This window comes from Cupressus sempervirens, chromosome 1, assembly GCF_028749045.1.
Source record: "Cupressus sempervirens isolate cs-2001-9-10 chromosome 1, ASM2874904v1, whole genome shotgun sequence".
NCBI classification, from domain to species: Eukaryota; Viridiplantae; Streptophyta; class Pinopsida; order Cupressales; family Cupressaceae; genus Cupressus; species Cupressus sempervirens.
The window spans coordinates 770,863,703-770,883,378 of NC_143118.1; the positions used below are offsets into that span (position 1 = coordinate 770,863,703).

Sequence of the window (19,676 nt, forward strand, 5' to 3'; positions counted from 1 at the left end):
GTACATGCATACATGAATGAAAAGTCCAAACAAAATGTCATCTACCTCTATAGGAGCCATGGAAGAAGAAGCAAACCAATTTTACCATACCTCCTCTTGGCAAGTTGAACACTCCCCTTCTCCACCAAGTTAGTCATAGCCCCCAAACCATTCATAAAAAGCCTCAAAAAGGATGACAAGAATAGTTGTCAAACTACTAAAACTACCCCATACAAGTTGTAAGTAGCCTACCAATTAATCACAATTTCAACTCTACATAAGAGTAAGAAGAAACCACATTCATTTCCAACAATCATGCCATAACTCGCCACACTTCCAATTACCAAGGAAAAACTCAAAAATAAACAAAGCCCCAATTAACATAAGGCTTCCGCCACTCCCTCACAAGAGGGACACCAACACCTTGAACCTACACAAGAAAAGAACCCCTACTACTAACATGAACATGCCATATCTGCCCAATCAGAAAACAAAGTGACATGAAATACAACACCATTCAACATATTCCAAACATCCCAAGTAACAAAGAGACATTGTTGACCACAAGAAGGCACAAGTAGATTAGGGTCTACAGCCTAAACAATCTTCCAAAAAAATGCCCAAACTATTAGGTTGTGCACAAACCATATACTATGCAAACCTCAAACATATATGAAACATGTAATACCACCATTAGCATCCCCTCCAAAGACAAATACAAGAAGCCCTCAACCAAAGTCCAGTGAAAGCGGGGAGAACCTATATTGGAGAACGTCGCCATGAGGATAGTTGGACTGCAACCACGATCAACAATGCCAAGCATGGGCACAATAATATCCATGAACATGAGAAATAGATCATCAAATAAATGTGTAACACCCATGCTTAAGAAGGCACAACACAAACCCTTCTTTATACATTGTAGGCTCCCCATCATTGGGACATAGTCCAACACGAGTAGAAACAAGCAAACCACAAAAAGAGAAGATGAACACCCCAACTGGGATTTGGCAACAAAAGTGACCTTCAATCAAGAGAACCAACTTCCTTAACATGCTCATGCTATGTAGAAAGCCCAAAACACCAACAAAAGTAGTTCCATCACCAAACTTTTGAAAATAAAAATCAATAAAAAAGCAAATAGGAGCAACAATACTCGGAAAACCAATTGTCTTCACAACAAACAACTAACAAAAGTCTGCAAATCATGGTCAATAAACAAAACAAAACAAAACAATAGGGGCCAAAAACACCCAACACACTCTACATGCATCCATAACTAGAGGCAACACCAATGAAACATCGACCAACCTAGAAGCGTCTAGATCATCCTCATCATTTGCAGCCTCCCCTCCCTCAAGCTCATAATTGAATTTCTTCCCACTCATTTCTACCCACTCATCATTGTCAATCGTAAAAATACAAACTCCAACATTTGAATTTCCTCCAACTCATTGTTGCCAAAATTTGAATTTCCTCCCCTCATCATTGTCAATCGAGAATATTAATCTAATACAACCTCAAGCATTTGAATTTCCTCCTTGCTCATCATTATCAATCATGAATATTGATCTAATATAAGCTCAAGCATTTTGATCATTGCAAACTTTTGTCGAAAATGAAAAGTATTTTCTATAAATTATAGAGAAAATTAAGTGAAAGGCATACCAATGTTGATCGTGTTAAGTGATATGTTATATATCATCATACAACTTTCAAAAAAAACTATAGAAGATAGTGTAGTTGGGGCTTTGTGTTTGCTCCATATCTCGAGGTTGAGCAAAAAACTATACAAGATAGTGTAGTTGGGGCTTTGTGTTTGCTCCATATCTCAAGGTTGATCCTCTTCTGCTCGATAGGTTTATTGAGCCATTTATAGGAGGGGGACTCACCTTGTCTTGAGGTGTGGAGTGGATTTCCCCTCTAAAAATATATATTTCAAAAGGAAAAGAACTTTTTTAAATTTAAAAAAAAAATACACTATAAGGAGTGAGAAATCCACGCATGATAACTTTTTTAAGAAAACATTTCAAATTTTCACTTTACGCAAGAGAAGAAATTAAGTATGGTCACTTGACTACATTTGATGCTTCAGCCGTATGAACTTTCGTAGGGTGATCTTGTATCCCCCGGCTCTTTTTTGTGAATTGTAACGTAGTATATTATTTATTAATATAAAAGAACTATTCATCAAAAAAAATAAGAAACCAAATAAGAAACCAAACCCTAACGGGTATGAGATTAATCTCCCCAATTAACATAGAGTAAAAACATGCTTCCTCTACACATATCTTAGAAAACTCATTTAAGTAAACATAATCACCGTAAATATCAATATGATAGCCCAATTATGCTTTGAAGGAACACAGAAATGTTCCCAAAATATATGATAAAATAACAGTACTTTGTATCCAATTTTTGATTTCACTATGATAGACTTCACCGATTAATTTGCTATTGTCTCCTAGCCCTTGATGGCTGAAATCCACATTTTTCTCGTCACATGAATGATTTATACTCCATAAAAACTTCTCCAGATAATTCTGCTACTCGTAAAAATAAATCCTTAGTTCCCCTAACATTGGAAGTAAATCAACTAAGATACTCAGCTTAGCCTATGCTTGAAGGAAATTAAAATTTTAGGTTCGCTTTTGCAAGTGAATGGCAACTTGAATCTATTAGTCCAATCCTTCGCATAAAACTTCTGAATATAAATACAAAATTAAAACCCCAAAGGACTTAGTACGAATAGGCATGATGTTTAAGGCACATGAACTCTGTGAACTCCATAGAATAGAATAAGCAAAATGGGGGTTTGTGTCTTGTTAAGCAATAAATAAGATTATTAAGAAAGCAATCTTCTTATAGACTCAAGAGACTTTCAAAATGAAAGTCGCATAAACCCAAATGGGTGTCGGTGCCTCCCTTCGTGCTCGACTAAAAATGACGAAAGGCTTCGTGGGCTAAATTGTAGAGTTACTCTTCCAGTTAAAAATAAAATCCAGTTGCTTCTTGATAAGGCTTTCAAAATTAGGGTCTCATAAATCAAATTGATGTCTCCCATGGTTCTAATCCAAGGAAACCATCCTTACCTTCCAATTTGGTATTTCCCTTGGTGCTGACCCAAAAAACTCCTTTAAAGAAAAATCAACTTGAGCTCTATTGCAGACTTTTCTATTTCATTGGATTAAATGTTTTTTGATTGAAATAAAATCCAACAAATTCAAATTCATAAACTGAAGATGCCACTAAATCTAGAAGACATCTATTGAGAACCGAAACCTATATGCATAATCCATATATATGCACACAAGATCTTTACAAAACGGAGACAATACTCAGAGAAACAATGTTTTCTATCTCTATACATGGAGCACTCTCCATCTATATTTACTATACATTATTTTCATCACATCGGTTCACTGCTTGCTTTTTGTTTACTGAATCGTACTTTCTACCTAGTTTATTCTTGCTTTGAAGATTTGGCAAAGATCTTGAAGTACTTAAATTAACGCCCTTTTTCTCTGTTGCTGCTTGATACAACACTTTAACCACATTCTGAAATCGACGCCGAAAAGTTGGCATTCTTGAAAGAGAAGTAGCAATTCCCTGCAACCTGTAGTCCCACAAAGAAGCCAGTCTCAGAAATTGAATCACGATTACGAAGCTTAAAAACAACCCATATGAAATTTATACTGAAATTGGCAAGGTGAATCGTTGCAAAAATGCTTTGGTTTGAAGTACTTTTGAAGAGTGTAACTTGAATGGAGTAGAAATTCTTCTAAGCTGCCATTACATAGCAGTATTTGGCACAATGGCACACACATTTTAAAATCATAACTTCGTCAATAAGATCTTAAACAAAAAAATATCATTTAAAAAACTGAGAACTTACTCTTATTATACAGTCGTAGATCTTGTAAACAAGTAAAAACACTTTTGATAAGGCTTGCAAACATTTTGGCCTAAGGATGTTAAAATCATCTCATCTCATAAATCATGAGATAGTGCAAGAAGTTGTATTCGAATTCTCTGTTATAAGAACTCGTATTCAAATTCTCTGTTATAAGAACGTACAGAGATTTCTTCGATCCGGATTCACTGCCATTAAGTTCTTTTAATTATACGTTGCATTTTACCCTGTTGTTTTTATCCCATTTCACCAATTAATAAATTAAGAAAAAAATAAACCGCTAAAATATATATATTTAATATACTAATGGTCAACAAAAGCAATAAACCTTCTAAAATTCACAACTAATTAATAATGAAAGATTCCAGATAATAATAATATTTTTATTTAAAGTTCACAAATTGGAAATCATTACTTGACGTTCTGAACATTTTTTGTCTATAAGTAATATCTTCAATTAATTGGTATCTGGTGGAGTGTAAGTGGATATGTGATTTTTCTATGGTAATTTTCCAGGGATATGCAGCAAGATTCGGTTATTTGGAGTAGATTTGAACTTTATACAGCTATGAATAGTTTTCATAACTTTGCTTTTTGTTTTTGGGCAGTCATGCTATTATCCTTTTGTTATGCTTAGTCGTTGTAGCTTATTTCTTCGCAGTCTTCCTAACTGCCCCTTATCTTTTGCAATTTTGCTCTGTTCAATACCAAAAAAAGTTTTTTTTAAAAAACCTTCAGTTAAATCTGCCCTATCCATAGGATCAGTCGAGAGAAAAAATTAATAGAAAAGAGAGATCTAAGGCTCCAGTAAATCAGTTTAAATTTAATTTTGATGAAGCGTAGAAGGCAATCCGGGAGTGGCGGGAGAAAGCTTGGTCATCGGGGCAATGTGAGGTGCTAATATGATAGGTGGATCCATGCATATAGGCTCTAAAACCAATAATGAAGCAGAGTGGGAGGTTCTCCTCGCACACATTAAAGCAACATTTGTGACAGAGTTAAAGAAGCCTGGGAGGAGATTCTAAAATTGTATTAGTGCAGTTAAGAGAAGACTCAGCCTGAATTGTAGATTCTGATCATACATTGAGTTAGTTAGGACAATGAAATTTAGTTTTATTATTGTATTCAAGAATAAAATGCTGTGACAATACTGTTTAGTGAATCAAGAGGTTTTCTAAAATGTTTTTACATCTATAGAAATGTAAACACCGCTACTCTTTCATTTTATTTTATTTTAATTCAATTCATGGCAACTACCAACTCAATCAATCAAGCGTCTCCGATCTAGCTTAGAAAGTGCCGACTTTGTAACTTCTCTGATCATTTTAATGTGACCACTCAAATGTTTACTCTAGAAAGTGGTAAGCTCCCAATATCAGGGTCAAGGTCGTCCCTAGACCCAATCCTAAACCTCACGGGTTCATCACTAATGATAAGCTCCCAGTATCAGGGTTGAGATCATCCCTAGACCCAAACCTAAACCTCAAGGCTTGCATATCCCCTTTTATCTCAAAGAATTCCAGCCTCCCTTCCTAAGAGCTACAAGCATATACAGGAATGTTTAACAAACAATTCATGAACTATGCGAAGAAACAAAAAGGAATATGGGACAAGTTTATCTTCATTTACATAACCCAATAATACAACAGAATCAACGAAAACCCAACAAAGGTCCGAAGTCAACTACCGCTGAAAGTGCTTGAGCCTCTGAAACGCTCACATTGCCGTCCCAGGATATAATCCTAGTTCTTAACAACTCATGAAGCTACTTTGAGAATTCTTCACACTTTGTGTAAACCCCTTCTCTTCCTCTAAGAAACAATGTGCAATACGCAGAGCTAATGCTCAAGCAAACCCCAACTTACTAGAGCAAAGATGAGACACTACAAAAGTTGGTGCTCCAGAACTGAGACACCCAAGATAAACTTAGAACTGGATATATTCATAGCTTCAAGGCAATCTCAACTTAAAAGTGTTTTTACTTCTAGCCCTTAGGCATGCTCCCATTATATAGACCTGAGTTTCATCCACCTTGCCATTTATTCTAGTTAACCTATGCTCAACCAAATCTGAGTCCATTTTACTCATAATCTGCAGTTATCTTGTTTTATTTTCCAGACCTGCTCCTTCAATTCTTTGATTTCAAAAAACATTGCCTCTCTATCTGATGGAAAACAATAAAGCTTGAAGGGCTTGCAATTACTGGTACAGGGGAACTAGAGGATGCCAACTATTTTCTTCTCATACTCCCTAAGTTTTGCTAAAACTTGGATGTATTTTTGTTGCAACTTATTATGATCATTTTGCAATTGTTTATTGTCGCCTCACTTCATAGAGCAGCGTTGGAAACTAGGGATAAACCGTCACAGACAGGAATCTCTGATATTTCTTTATTTCCACATCTCCCTTAAGTTTTTCAATGCTATTGACAACATTTGGCTTGCATGTATTGAGAGTCAAGGTCCAAAGGGTCTTGTTTACTCCCTGCGGGATTTATTGTTTTACACAGAAAGTAAACATGTATATTCAAACAAGAACATAAATAACATAATACTTACGAAAAACACAATGTGCATAGTATTGGCAGAATAATATACTTTTATTCCATGTCATGTTGTACCATAACGTAACATACTCTGTGTCAGTTTACATGTATAAAGCACCCCAACAGTTGGTTGACCATACTAACTATCAGCTCCAATAAATACCCAAGAACCAATCATAATTACATCACCATGACTATTCCTACTAACTAAACTGCGGCTAACATCAGCACACCACCAACACCCACCCCCACCCTATCCTGCCCCCCCAAAAAAAGGTCGTCTTCCACACCAAAAAATAAAAATGTTTCATTGTTACATGAAGCAAATCTACAATCAAGAAGGGTGAGAGGCCGTCCCTGGAGTGGTGGAGGACGTTGGGGACTGGAGATCTCGATCTGCTAGTGTGTTTTTCCCGTGCTACCTTTATCAACATGAGCGCATTCATCAAATCCTTCTTTGTGCTCTCCAGTGCCATTGAGTTAGCTACCAGCTGCTCCTTCCTCACCAGGGTTAACTTATCCTAAGCTAGCTCTTTTCCAACTCACCAACTCTCGCCTACAAAGCCATCTCTCATCCATGTGGCAAAGTATTCTCCTCTTTTGGCTTCCGGGTGACCAAGGTGGCCCATTAGAGCTGAAGGAATATATACCAAAATGTATGCTCCATGTTGTAGAGAACGTCCATCATACCTACCTACCCATCTCAAATTTGTGGTCTATCCCATTCCCCCAACATCTTGTAGTCTCCATGTGGGGCCATCCATGAGCTATGAGGTGCTCTATGAAATACCTCTCACAATCCTCCTATGATAGGGCCTATGTCCAACTACCAGTGAGGTCTGCTACGCCATGTATTGTTGCAGCCATCCCCTCAAACTCTATCAGGAATAGTTGGATGGATACAAATGCATCTTGACTGTCATGTCTAAACACCCAAATGAGATCTTCCTCGTAAATGGCCTCTAGCACAATGTCTCTTGTCACCCTTGCCTCTTGTAGGGAGGTGTTAACCTACTAAGTGCTCCCTTCCTCGATCCCAATCATCTCTCCCTATACTACCAATGGTTCCTCCTTTGTTTGTCTTTGCTCATCACTATGTCACACCATCAACAATGTCAGTGACGGTGGTGGGATGTCACTGACCCCCAACCCAAACCTCTCCAAGAGATTGTCCATCTCAGTCTCATTGTTCATCCCCTCAGGCATTTGTACTATGTCCCTACCCAACATGTATCCCCCCTCTAGATCTCTTGCATCCTTGTGTAACATGGAGGTTTCCTCCTCTCCTCTTTGTCTACTCCTTTGGTCTTCATACCTAGACCTTCCGTTGTAGGTCTACCAGAGTGGCATTCTCAATGCCTCATGAGGTCACAAAGTGAAGGGTGGTGGGCCCCACTCTCCATTCCCTCAAATCGACCTCCCTGTGCATGAAATGTGCTTGACGTCCCCACTCTTCGTTCCCTCAAATCGACCTCCCTATGCATGAAATGTGTTTGACTGTTAGCCGACTGGATGGTTTCGGCGGTATTTTGTATTCTGTAGCCCACGGTCCGGCGATGTTTCTGTAGCCAACAGTCCGGCGGTGTTCCTGTAGCCGACGGTCTGCCGATGTTCTGTAGCCAACGGTCTGGCGGTGTTCTTGTAGCCGACGGTCCGGCGGTAAATAGTTTTTAACGGATAGAATAATTGTGGCCGACGGACTCCTTCGGGAAGGTTCGGCAATAGTATTTATATCCCGTTTGGGATCATTGTAAAGAATCATTAATCTACTATTGCGAATATAATTCTGCTATTCTGCTATTATTGTCTGTATGTGTTGACTTCTTTACCTGTACGGTAAACATTTGGCGCCGTTGCCTTATGAATCTGGAAGGTGGGAGGAATGAAGATTAATGCCAAATCAGCTTAACAAGGATCGGAATAAGGTGAAGGGAAAAGATGGAATCCGTATTGCGCAAGAGAATTTAATTCTAGCACAGCAAGCCGAACGCCGACGAAGATTTCAAAGGATTGCCAACGGAAACCGAAGTGCGGAGGAATTGTTGGAGGAGACTCGGCAGCGGGTGGAATTGGTGGAAGAAGCACGGGAGGAGTTCTTGAATTTGTGTTCGCCGAGGGAAGAAAATTCAGACGGGAGAGCATCAACTCGCACGGCTCGCGGTGCCGACGGAGCACGAGCGTGGAGTGACCTCTTCGTCCAGGATAGACTTCCGCGAGAAACAATTTCGGAGGATCCTCCGTCTTCACCAAGGGTTGCAGCTGTCGACACCTCCGGTGTGGGAGTGCAGACTGCCGGTGTGGGAGTACAGACTGCCGGTGTGGGAGTACAGACTGCCGGTGTGGGAGTGCCGACCACTGTAGGAGTGCAAACCTCCAGAGTTATGGCGGGACCCAAAGAAAAATTACCAAAATTTGAGGGCGATGGTACAGTCGACCCCCTCCGACATTGTAAGACATGTGAGACGATCTGGCGGGCAAATGGAATCACAGATGCCGACGAATGGGCCAGGCAATTTCCGGCAACCCTACGGGGTGTCGCGATTGATTGGTTTTCGGATATGGATCCGCAGAAGCTGGATACATGGGATAACATTAAAAAGGAGTTTTTGGCGGAATTTAAACTCTTACGGGATGATAATGAAATCGTAGCAAAAATTTTCAATACCAAGCAAGGGAAGCACGAAACTGTCCGTGTCTACGCCAGGAGATTGAAAGACTTAATAAACAAAATGGAAAGCAAGCCAGCGGACGGGTTGCAGAAAAGGTGGTTTGTGGACGGCCTACGCTCGAAGTTGCGGAGGAAAATGAAAATTGTGCCACCGTCATCATATGTGGACGCATATAACAGAGCACTGGACCTTGAAAGTGAGCAGAAGACAAAGAAGAAGAAAACTAGCTCCTCTGATTCTGATGACGACGAGCCTGTCGGAGATGATAGTAGCGACGACGAAGGCAGCAACAAGAAGGTTCGTGCCCTACAGAAGGATATGGTTCGCATGATGAAGGAATTTAAAAACATGCAGAAGGAGCCCAAAGGCAGTGAGCTGTGGTGCACAGAGTGTAAGACAGACGGCCATACTAAAGGATCGTGTCCAAAGAACCAATTCTGTGACATTTGTTAGATCATGGGCCATTCGACAAAGGAGTGCCCCTTTAACATGAAGACAAGAGGACCTCCGTAGGTGTTTCACACACAGGAGGCTTCCCCGTCGGGTAGTAGCGGAAACACGAATACCGCCGGTGCTACATCTGGAGGATACAGGAATAATAGCAGAGGGCAAAATAACAACAATGCAACCAATAACAATAATGGAAGCCGAAGTCGAACCCAGTATGATGCAAACGGACGGCCGATCGTTCAATGCCAAGCATGTAATTTGTGGGGTCATTTTGCATGGGATTGTACAGCGGCAAACACACCGAAATTATTATGCAGATGGTGCGGACCCGACGATCACGAAGATTCCAAGTGTCCAAAGGCTGGAGTAAACTTGATCGCTGTTGGCACGGATATAGAGGAGGTTCTGGGAATTACACGGAGGCAAACAGAGGCAAAGAGAAAAGTGGGGGAAGCGCAGGCGGAAATTGCAAAGGCATCGTCGGCGGGGACATCTCAGTTGAAGGATATTACCGGCACCTTGGCAAGGAACTTTGCAGAACAAAACATTGTACGACAGATCCTACAAACGGAGATACCGGTCAAGATAAGTGACCTCTTTCTCACAATGCCCCAGTTACGAACGGCCATTCTGAATCATACACCGTTTTCGAAAGCAACGGAGGACACAGGAAGGGACAGTAGGGAAGCGACGGCAACAGACCCAATGCTGCTGGCACTCACCTCCGGACGGCATCCAGCGATCGTCGAGATGGGGATTTTGGGAAATGTTTTGACAGAGACAATTGTTGACGGAGGGTCCGGCATGAATGTGTTGCCGGAGGATACTTGGAAGAAGTTGGGAAAGCCGACGCTGTGGCCACCTGCATTCCATTTGCTCACGGCAAACCAACATGGAATCAAACCATTGGGAATTCTGAAAGTGCAACCGGTAACAATTGGTACGCAACCATTTTTATTGGATTTTGTGGTCATTCCATTAAAAAGAAAAGGCTATGATGCTATTCTGGGACGGGATTGGTTGGTGCAAAAAAAAGTACAACATGATTGGAAACGCAATACCCTATCAATGGAGCGCGGAGGCAAAAGATTCATAATTGACCTGCATACGCAAATGGTCGGCGAGGAGGCAGCATTGTCAGATTCTAACAGTGAAGGCGAAAGTGATGACGAAGGACAGAGGAGAATGGAACCGGATGAAGGAGGAGTATTGAGACTTGACGGAGGATCGAATGACGATGACCTGGACTCGGTTAATGGCCTTTACCACTGGCAGATAGAAGACTACGAACTCTTTCCGAGTTGCAATATGCTAAGGGTCGACGAAGATGAGAAAAAGGAGGAAAATGAATGTCCGAAGGAATGCAGGGAAGTCGAAGAACGAAAAGTTGCCATGGCTGAAGCTGAGGGGAAGAACATCCAGTCTGAACACAGAAAAACGAAAAATTCCACTGTCCGGTACCTGGTGAATGGACCGCGCGAAAAGAAAAGGTTACACCGCAACGTAAAATTAGTGGAAGGGCACCGAAAGCAAGGAAATAATCCAGTTGCGCGACGACCGCAGGCACAGTGGGCGACGAGGTTGGCACAGAACAAATGTAAGGCGTACGACAGTCAAAATGAAATCAAAGTGGAAAAGTTTAAGGGCAGTTGGATTGGACCATATCAGATTCGAAAGGTCGGCGACAATGGAGCAATCAGATTATCAACTTTGGACGGGCAGAAAGTACCTCCGTCAGTCAACAAATCCAAATTTAAAATATATGGTGCCGAGAAGACTCCGTCGCTGTCACAAGATGGCCAGCTGACTCCGTCATCGTTGCAAAATGGCGACGCCGGGAGACAAAACGGAGGTACCTTTGTTATTTGATTTCTTTTAGGAAAAAAAATAAAAAAATTAAAAAAAACATTTCAAAATGAAAAAAATAAAAAATAAAAAAATTTGAAAAAAAAAATTGAAAAAAAAAAAAAAAGAAAATAAATAAATAAATTGAAAGGCCCCGCGGGAAAGTCAGACCCCGCGGGCAGCACCTGCCGGAGGCCCCGTGGGCAAGTCAGATCCCGCGGGCAACACCTACCGGAGGTCCCGCGGACACACCAAACGAAGGCCCGGACAAACCAAACGGAGGCCCCGCGGGTGGACAAATGCCCCGCGGGCAGAGTCTGTCCACGGGTGGACCAAAGCCCCTCGGGCAATCTGTCCACGGGCTTCAAATTTCCTTGTCCGCGGAGTTCGGAATGTAGCACGTGAATAAAACGAAGGCAGAACAGGAGGAGAATGAAGTTTAGTTTGCACGGATGTAAAAGACTCTATCCGCGGAAGCAGCTTAAGCTGCGGAGTTCCTTTCCTGACCGCGGGTTTGGCTTTGCGACATTTTTCTTTTCCCATAACACCAAGGAAGCTGATCGACAAGGTTGGAAATCCTGCAGTTCCTTGATGCATAGTTTCCGCTACCACTTGCTGCTCCGTTTTCACTATATTGCATATTCTTTTCCTCCCCCGCGGGGTGAGACCTTTTGTAACGGGCAGAGGAGGCAAAACTATAATTAAAAAAAACAAAAAAAAAATGACAAAATCAAGTTGTTCAGAATGAGTGACAGATGATGCCAAAGGGAAGGGGACACATCCGTGGTTGCCAGAAAGAGTGCAGAATTGGCAGATAATGACAGAAATGGTGTGTTCCGTGCATTTTTTTGTGGGTTTCAAAGTGCTAATTTGGTCTTGGCGGCAAGGGGCGCTGCCCCAGGACCCCGCGGGGGCGCTACCCCTCGACCCCGCCGGGGGCGTTGCCCCCTAGACCCCCAGTCGTGGCGGATATCAGTCGTGGGAGTTTGACCAGTTGAGAAGAGTTGAAGTTGCTGCAGGCATGGACTTTCTGTGTACCAGAGGCAGTGGGAGCAGGTGTTGGCTGTAAGGCTGTCTTGGTGGATGCGTAGAGAGCTCGGGAGGAGCTGATCATCCAATTGGAGGCAGTGCAGCGACACTTGGCTCAGGGTACCAAGGAATTGAAAACAGAGAAAGTAGCACAGGTGGCTATCAAGGTCAGCTTGAGGAGATAGTGTTGTGTTAGCAGAGGCTATAGGCACGGGACGAAGGTGACAGTGATGTGTGGGAAGCAGATTTCTCTTGTTGTAGTCACTCTGTAAATGTATTTTTTGCTAATTTATTGTCAGTCGTCAGGAGACGACTTTTCTTTTTGGGGGGGATGGTGTTAGCCGACTGGATGGTTTCGGCGATATTTTGTATTCTATAGCCCACGGTCCGGCGATGTTTCTGTAGCCAACGGTCCAGCGGTGTTCCTGTAGCAGACGGTCCGCCGATGTTCTGTAGCCGACGGTCTGGCGGTGTTCTTGTAGCCGACGGTCCGGCGGTAAATAGTTTGTAACGGATAGAATAATTGTGGCCAACGGACTCCTTCGGGAAGGTTCAGCAGTAGTATTTATATCCCGTTTGGGATCATTGTAAAGAATCATTAATCTACTATTGCGAATATAATTCTGCTATTCTGCTATTATTGTCTGTATGTGTTGACTTCTTTCCCTGTACGGTAAACATTGACATTCCCCCTTTGTTGGGACGAAGTGTGCCATGAGTGGAAGTTGTGCTTGAGTGAGCACAAATTTGGATAGTATAATGTCACACACTCTTTTGTGCCCTACTCTGCCACCACTGCATGAGCCTCCCTAGTATTAGCACAGCTCTCTCTAGTACTAGTACAAACCTCTCTCGTACTGTGTTGATGAAAGTTTTGTATCACTTACATAACATATTAGTAATTAAATATTTGATACGAAATATCAAACATACAATTCCTCTCTTGAAAAGTTATTGCTCATGGGATATGAGAATAACTCCAATGTTCATTACTCTTGTGGATACTTGCTCAGTTTTATCAATGTGATTTGTTGATAATCACGTAGGCGGCCTTACGCTATTCATTCAAGGATAACTTGGGTTTTGGTGGGATGATGGAGATGATGGTTCAGTGTGAATGCTAGATGTTGATGATGGTGATAGTGATGGTGGTGGAGGGTGAGTGGTTCTTACGACAGGTATCTAACTTTCTTTTCCTAAATTCTAAGTCCTAAATTACTTTCTATCCTACGCCTCCTCCTATGGATGGAAGACTAGCAAATGGGACTAGGACCGAACCTAATGAAAGTTAACCAGTGGCCTCACTTCCACAAGTGCAATAATTTAAAGGAAAAATAAACTAGTTTGCCACACAAGGCTTCCCAACAAGCCACTAGGATGCTAGTGGTCTAGTATTGATCCCTATCAAACATCTATTACTGCTACCATACTAGTATCCATCTACTTCACTCCTACTTAGCAACTTGAAATGAAATTTTGCTTCAAACAACTTGAAAAGAAATCTACTCTAACTTTTTGGAAGTAGAAACCATGCAATAATACCAAAGGCCCTTACTCACCATGGAAGTCACAAAAATGAGAAAGGAATAGCGAATTTTGGTATTATCTTATGCAACAATTTTCTCTGACCCCTTACAAATGAGAGCAAATGGCCTTTTTATAAATGCCAAAATTACAACCGACAGTAGAGATCAAAAGCAAAACCGACGATCCAGATTGAATTCTAGAAACCTTAATTAGGGTTGCCACCCCATCAGCCAATAAGAAGACGCCACCTCGTCAATGGACCAATGAAAAAAGTGCAATAGTAGCAACCAATGAGAAGGCACCAAAATGGCGGCCAATCAAAAATAAACACTTGTCCTATTCTAGAAGAAATAAAAATTGCCACTTGGGCTTACATTAAATGATCTTCTAATATGACTCTCCCCTTTTCTTTCATTCTTTCAGCCAAGGCAATGAACCTAGCTAGCCTTTCATTGACTTCTTCTATAGGAGGACAAGGTGTGTGCTTTATCTTGAGCTCTGCCGATTTCATCATATTGTTTGCTGCTTGTAGTGTCTTCTCATGATCTTTCTCATACTCCTTTGCGAATCCAATGAAAGCATTTAAGGAGGAAAGGGTGTTCAAATGTTTCTTCTTGATAGCAACCTTTCTAGCTCATCTAGTCTTGATCCGAGTCTCATCTCATTGATATCCTCTTCTCTGATGCCTTCAAAATCAAGTGCCACCCCAACTTCGCTCATCATGGTTGAAATAGAAGTGTCGATGCTTGGGCTGTGATGTTCAACTGCCTTCTGTATCTTCTTTGCCAAGGGCAATTGTCCTCCCTTTAGTCTGTCCTTTACCCATATCAAGTCTACTATACTGATATTGTTGTCGGTTATTAGCTTCATTTTCGAGAAGAAAGGTGTTTTGAGCATCATATCCTCTTTGTCTTTCTTAGTGTTTGTCCCCTTAGGATTCTTGCTTGTACTAACATCCTCCATCTCGTCGCCCTATTATGGGATGGTAAAGTGGTGGACAATTAGACAAGCAGAACCAAAGGAGGCAATCCTTAGACTAGAACCCCTTTCAACTCTAAATGATTAAAAGTCACCTCTACAAATAGCCGGATCTTGACTCTTCTGGAATTTAGGATAAGACTTGAGAATTTCAAATCCTTTTGCAAATCAAAAATTTAAACACTTGAAACTGTCCACCATTTGTCCACAAAAATCAGACTTTCCTCATGTATCTCCTCCCAAATAAAGTCGCCTAAGTCTAATGTGAAAAATACAGTCCCCAAATGGAGAAAATCATACCTCCATCATAAATTGCCTAGGGCATATGAATCAGATCTGCCCTAAGAAAATGGCAAGAATGTAAAATTCTGCCCTCAACCTAATTCGTCCAAGCAAGAAGGTGCTCTCTTAACAAAAAAATCGCCATATATGGGAGAAATCAGTCTGCCCTAGCAGAAATCGCCTAACAACGGAGGAGAAGTCTGCTCTCTCAAAATCTTCTAACAATGAAGATTCTGTCCCAAGAGGAAAATCACCAAAGGAAGGAGAAAATCTGCCTTGCAAAATTGCCAAAACAAGAAGAAAATCTGCCCTTGCAAAATCACTCACACCATGGAGAGGAAAAAAATGAAAAGTGAGGAGAAAAGAGGAAAGGGGTTTCCTCTTATACCCAACTTGCCACTCCCTCCTAGCTGGCCGACTAGGACCTTGGGAGCAAGAAAAATAATAATTAATGCACAATTATGGCCCCCAATTAAATGCTTAGCTAAATATTAACTTTGCCAAAATGAAAATTGCCTTTTAAATTTGCCAATTAGATCTAAATTGCAAAAAGAAATTAAATAATGCCTTGGAGATGTTAAATACTTCCATTTAATGAGGATTTAGTAATTAATATATCATTAAAATCGGATTTTGGCTAGCCAAAAGCCATTTCTCAATATTAAATTACTAATTTTATTAAAGGCTAAAAGGTTTTCAAGGTGATTTTAATCCATTAAAGGCAATTTGTGCAATTTTTTATCCAAATCGATTTTGCTATGCCATTTAAATTTTTTTGACAAAAATAAAATCATTTCTAGAACCTAAAACCGATTTTGCAATTTGACTTCGTCTCCCCAAAATTAATTTTTTCACCAAAGAAAAATTTAAGATTTTCCAAAACTCAAGCCTAACAAAATTTCCCTTTTGAAAATAATCTAAGTTCACACAGTTTTCAAAAGAAATCGTTTAAGTACAATTTTGCAATTTTATCCTACTTAGTGTTGCCTCTTGAAATTTTGTCCAGCCTAAGGATGAAATTGGTTGCTCTAGAAAATCTAGTTGAAACTGGGTGAAAATAAACCTAGCCCTCTCCCCATCTAGCCTGAAGGTGTCTAAGACTCAAAATTCTCAAAAATTCAAAATTGTTGGACAATCCAAAAATTTGCTAAGGCAATTAAAAAAAGGGGGGTCCCCAAAAATTTTTGGGGCGATGGTGTGAGAACCTCACAACATACTGGTATGGTCACCCTAGTACTCATACAATCCTCTCTGGTATTGGTGCAGTCTTCTCTGGTACCAATACAAAACTATCTAGTACAGTCCTCCTCGGTATTGGTATAGAACTAGTGTAGTTCTCTCTAGTACTAGTATATGTTGGCAATTTGGCTAAGTAGATAAGTTGGAGTTGTCATTTATGGCAACATATATCTAGTATTAAGAAGGTTGATCTTGAAGATAAAGATTCACTAGTTAGACTTAGAAAATTCTCTAAGTATCAGTTAGTTTCTCCGACACAATAGATACAATTTTGATATGCACAATTGACAAAGGCATTATTGGCACATGCACAGTTAGGTAACAGTACAAAGTGTTAGGATGATGTATGTCAAAGCGCAAGTCAATACGGTCAATATGAAAGAAGATATAATAGTTTTACTAGTTGTGGCAGTATACAGACAAAACAGAGCATGACAAGAAATGGTTAATTGGGAGTTAAGGAATTATTTTGTTTACGAAATAATTACTTGACCAATTAGGAACACCACCCTATTGTGACGTAAGGAATTATTTTGATTAGAAAATAATTACTTGACCAATTAGGGACGTCATTCTAAATGTTAACCCTACCAGGGCAAGAATTAATTTTGTATTTTGCCAAGTGTGTGAAAGCTTGAAGGCCGACTAAACAATGTTTTGTCAATTACAAAGGTATAAAAGAAGATTGCAATATGCAAAGTTAGGTGTGCTTCTAAGGAAGACTATGCGATCTTTATGTAATGCGAATTCTAATGTATGATCAGAGGATTGCGAGTTTTGTGAAGAGCAACAAGTGTTATATCAGATATTGAAGATATCAACAGCAAGCAAAAAGATTTTTGTATCAAGGAATTACATTGTATATTGCATATTAGAGCAGTGGGCTCTTCTTGCATACATTCTATATTTTTATATAACAACTCCTAATAGGGTTGAGACTTCTAACAAGGCCCAAGTCCTCTAACAAGGACCGAGACACTATAGGCATGCAGTAGACTCCTAATAGGGTCAATATCTTTAGCCAGCTACTTTTGATTAGTGGATCATTTTGTGAGTACCATCCCCACAGGGATTTTCCCTTGGCCAGGGTTTCCCTAATTAACAAAATATGGTGTTATGAGTTCTCTTATTGCATGGTTATGCTTATTGTTCAATATAATTAGTTTTCTTTCATATGCAAGTTATAAAGCAATTAATAATATCCAATTTTGGCCATAAGTTCGTAGAATAGTGACCCCCTCTCAATATTCCCTATTTCTAACAATTGATATCAGAGCACATTTACTTAGAAGAGGCTTAACAGCTTGAGTAAGATCCCTATGGATATGAATCAGCTATAGAAGAACCTAGAAGAAGCACTTGAGTAAATTGATATTCTCACTGAAGAAAGAGATAACTTGAAAGAAAGACACAAAGATGCAAAAGACTACATTGGGAAATTGAAATATAAGATTGATCATCTCAAATCCAAAAAGGAACCTAAAGATCCAATAAAAGATGTTGATGAAGTATCAAGATTGATGAAAGGAAATGAGATTCTGAAACATGAGTTGAAGATCACTAACTAAATATATATTTGAAGAAAGATAATAGCAAAATTGAGTTAGATCTGAAATCTAAAAATACAGGTTGATACCATCTTACAAAAGTGACATTTGAACTTGAATCCATCAAGTTAGAACATGCAAACTTGAGAAATACAACACTATTGTGAAAGGAGAGTTAACACAAACTAAGCAACAATTAGAGAAGCTATATTCCAGTAGTGAGAAATTTGATGAGCAACTATATTTTTAGAGACCCTCCTATGATAAGACTGGTCTTGGATATTTTATTGCAGAAAAGTCAACCAAGAAATCTAAAACAAGAAAGGAACCAAATCCGGTTGTTGAGCATCTTGAACATAAGAAAGATAACCAGAATAAGATTGAATCAAGTCAATCTAAAGTTGCATCAAAAGAAGTCGAGCGAGAAAATCAACTTGAGAAAATTGATGAACCTAAGCAAGCTGAATCACCCAAGGAAGTGAGGTATGAATTAAAAGGTAGATGTTTTGCATGTAATGAAATTGGACATATGAAAAGGGACTGTACAGGTAAGTCATTAAAACCTATTTCTATTTTCTATTGTTACAATTGTCATGGTTTAGGTCATAAAGCAATTGATTGTAAGAAACCTAAATTTGATAGTAATAGTAGCAATAGTTGAATGTTTAGAAGTACAAACCCTGGAGGAGAAAGAAGGAAATAATGGACCAAGGAGCAGCATTTTGTGTTACAAATGTAACAACTTTGGACATATTGCCATAAATTGCAGAGCACCTGTTAACCAATCTGGACCTAATCAAAGAAACTGTGCACCAATATGTCATCTATGCAATAATTTTGGTCATATAGCAAGATTTTGCAAAATGGATATGAGGAACATCAATAGGAATCTGAATTTTAGAAGGAACAACAACAGAAATAACAAGAGAAATGATAGCAGCAATAACAGTCAGAAGGATGAGTTAAGAGAGCATGTGAAAGAATTCAAAGAAGTATTCATTAAAGCAAAAGATCCATCAAGCTCGCATATAGTATTGAAAGAACAGTCATTTGATGTACCTGAAGGAAGACTGAAGTCAGCAATTATTTGTGATCCATTCTATTTGAATTGACCATCTTTTATAATTGAATTAGCACCAGGTGTTTATTATTGAAGGCATGGAGATTAAAACTACAAGCGAATTGTCCTTTGTAATTATTTTTTGGAATTTTGTATACAATTTAAATGTCAAATAAGTGGACACGGTCATTTAGCATTTTAAATTTGATCATTGCAGATATTGTGAAATATTAAATCATTTCCGTATCTGTGTCCAGTTTGTCTCCCTAAAAGAGGAGTTAAAGCTCAATCTGGACTAATTTAAGATTGCATAATATTTGGTCTGTCGCATCTTGATTATTTAATTGTTGGCAATATAAGTGCTTAAGAACTTTATGAAGTACATAAAAATTCACTGAAGTTGACTCTATTGCCCAAATGAACAGAGGCACTGGTCTTTTTATTATTGAAGTCAGAAATTCTATAACTTCCTTCCTACAAGCATCAAATCAATTATTTACAAATATCTTACAATCCATTCAATTCAAACACTCAACATCCAATTTTGATTGAGTTCGAGGACCTTGCCAGCCAAAGAACTCCAAAGCTTTAATTCGCTTTAGAAAAACTTTGA

At 39.7% G+C, this 19,676-nt stretch overlaps 1 protein-coding gene across 1 annotated transcript in view; it reads right to left on the reverse strand.

Moving 5' to 3' along the window:
* Nucleotides 1–2,969: 2,969 nt before the first annotated feature.
* The window catches only part of LOC149580160 (putative membrane protein At3g27390), an 84,791-nt gene continuing 68,084 nt past the window's right edge, over nucleotides 2,970–19,676 (reverse strand). Inside the window, exon 10 of the mRNA XM_089812971.1 lies at nucleotides 2,970–3,595. Within this exon, the coding sequence (XP_089669097.1) occupies nucleotides 3,373–3,595 (223 nt within the window). The 3' untranslated portion in view covers nucleotides 2,970–3,372. The remainder of the gene's footprint in view (nucleotides 3,596–19,676) is intronic.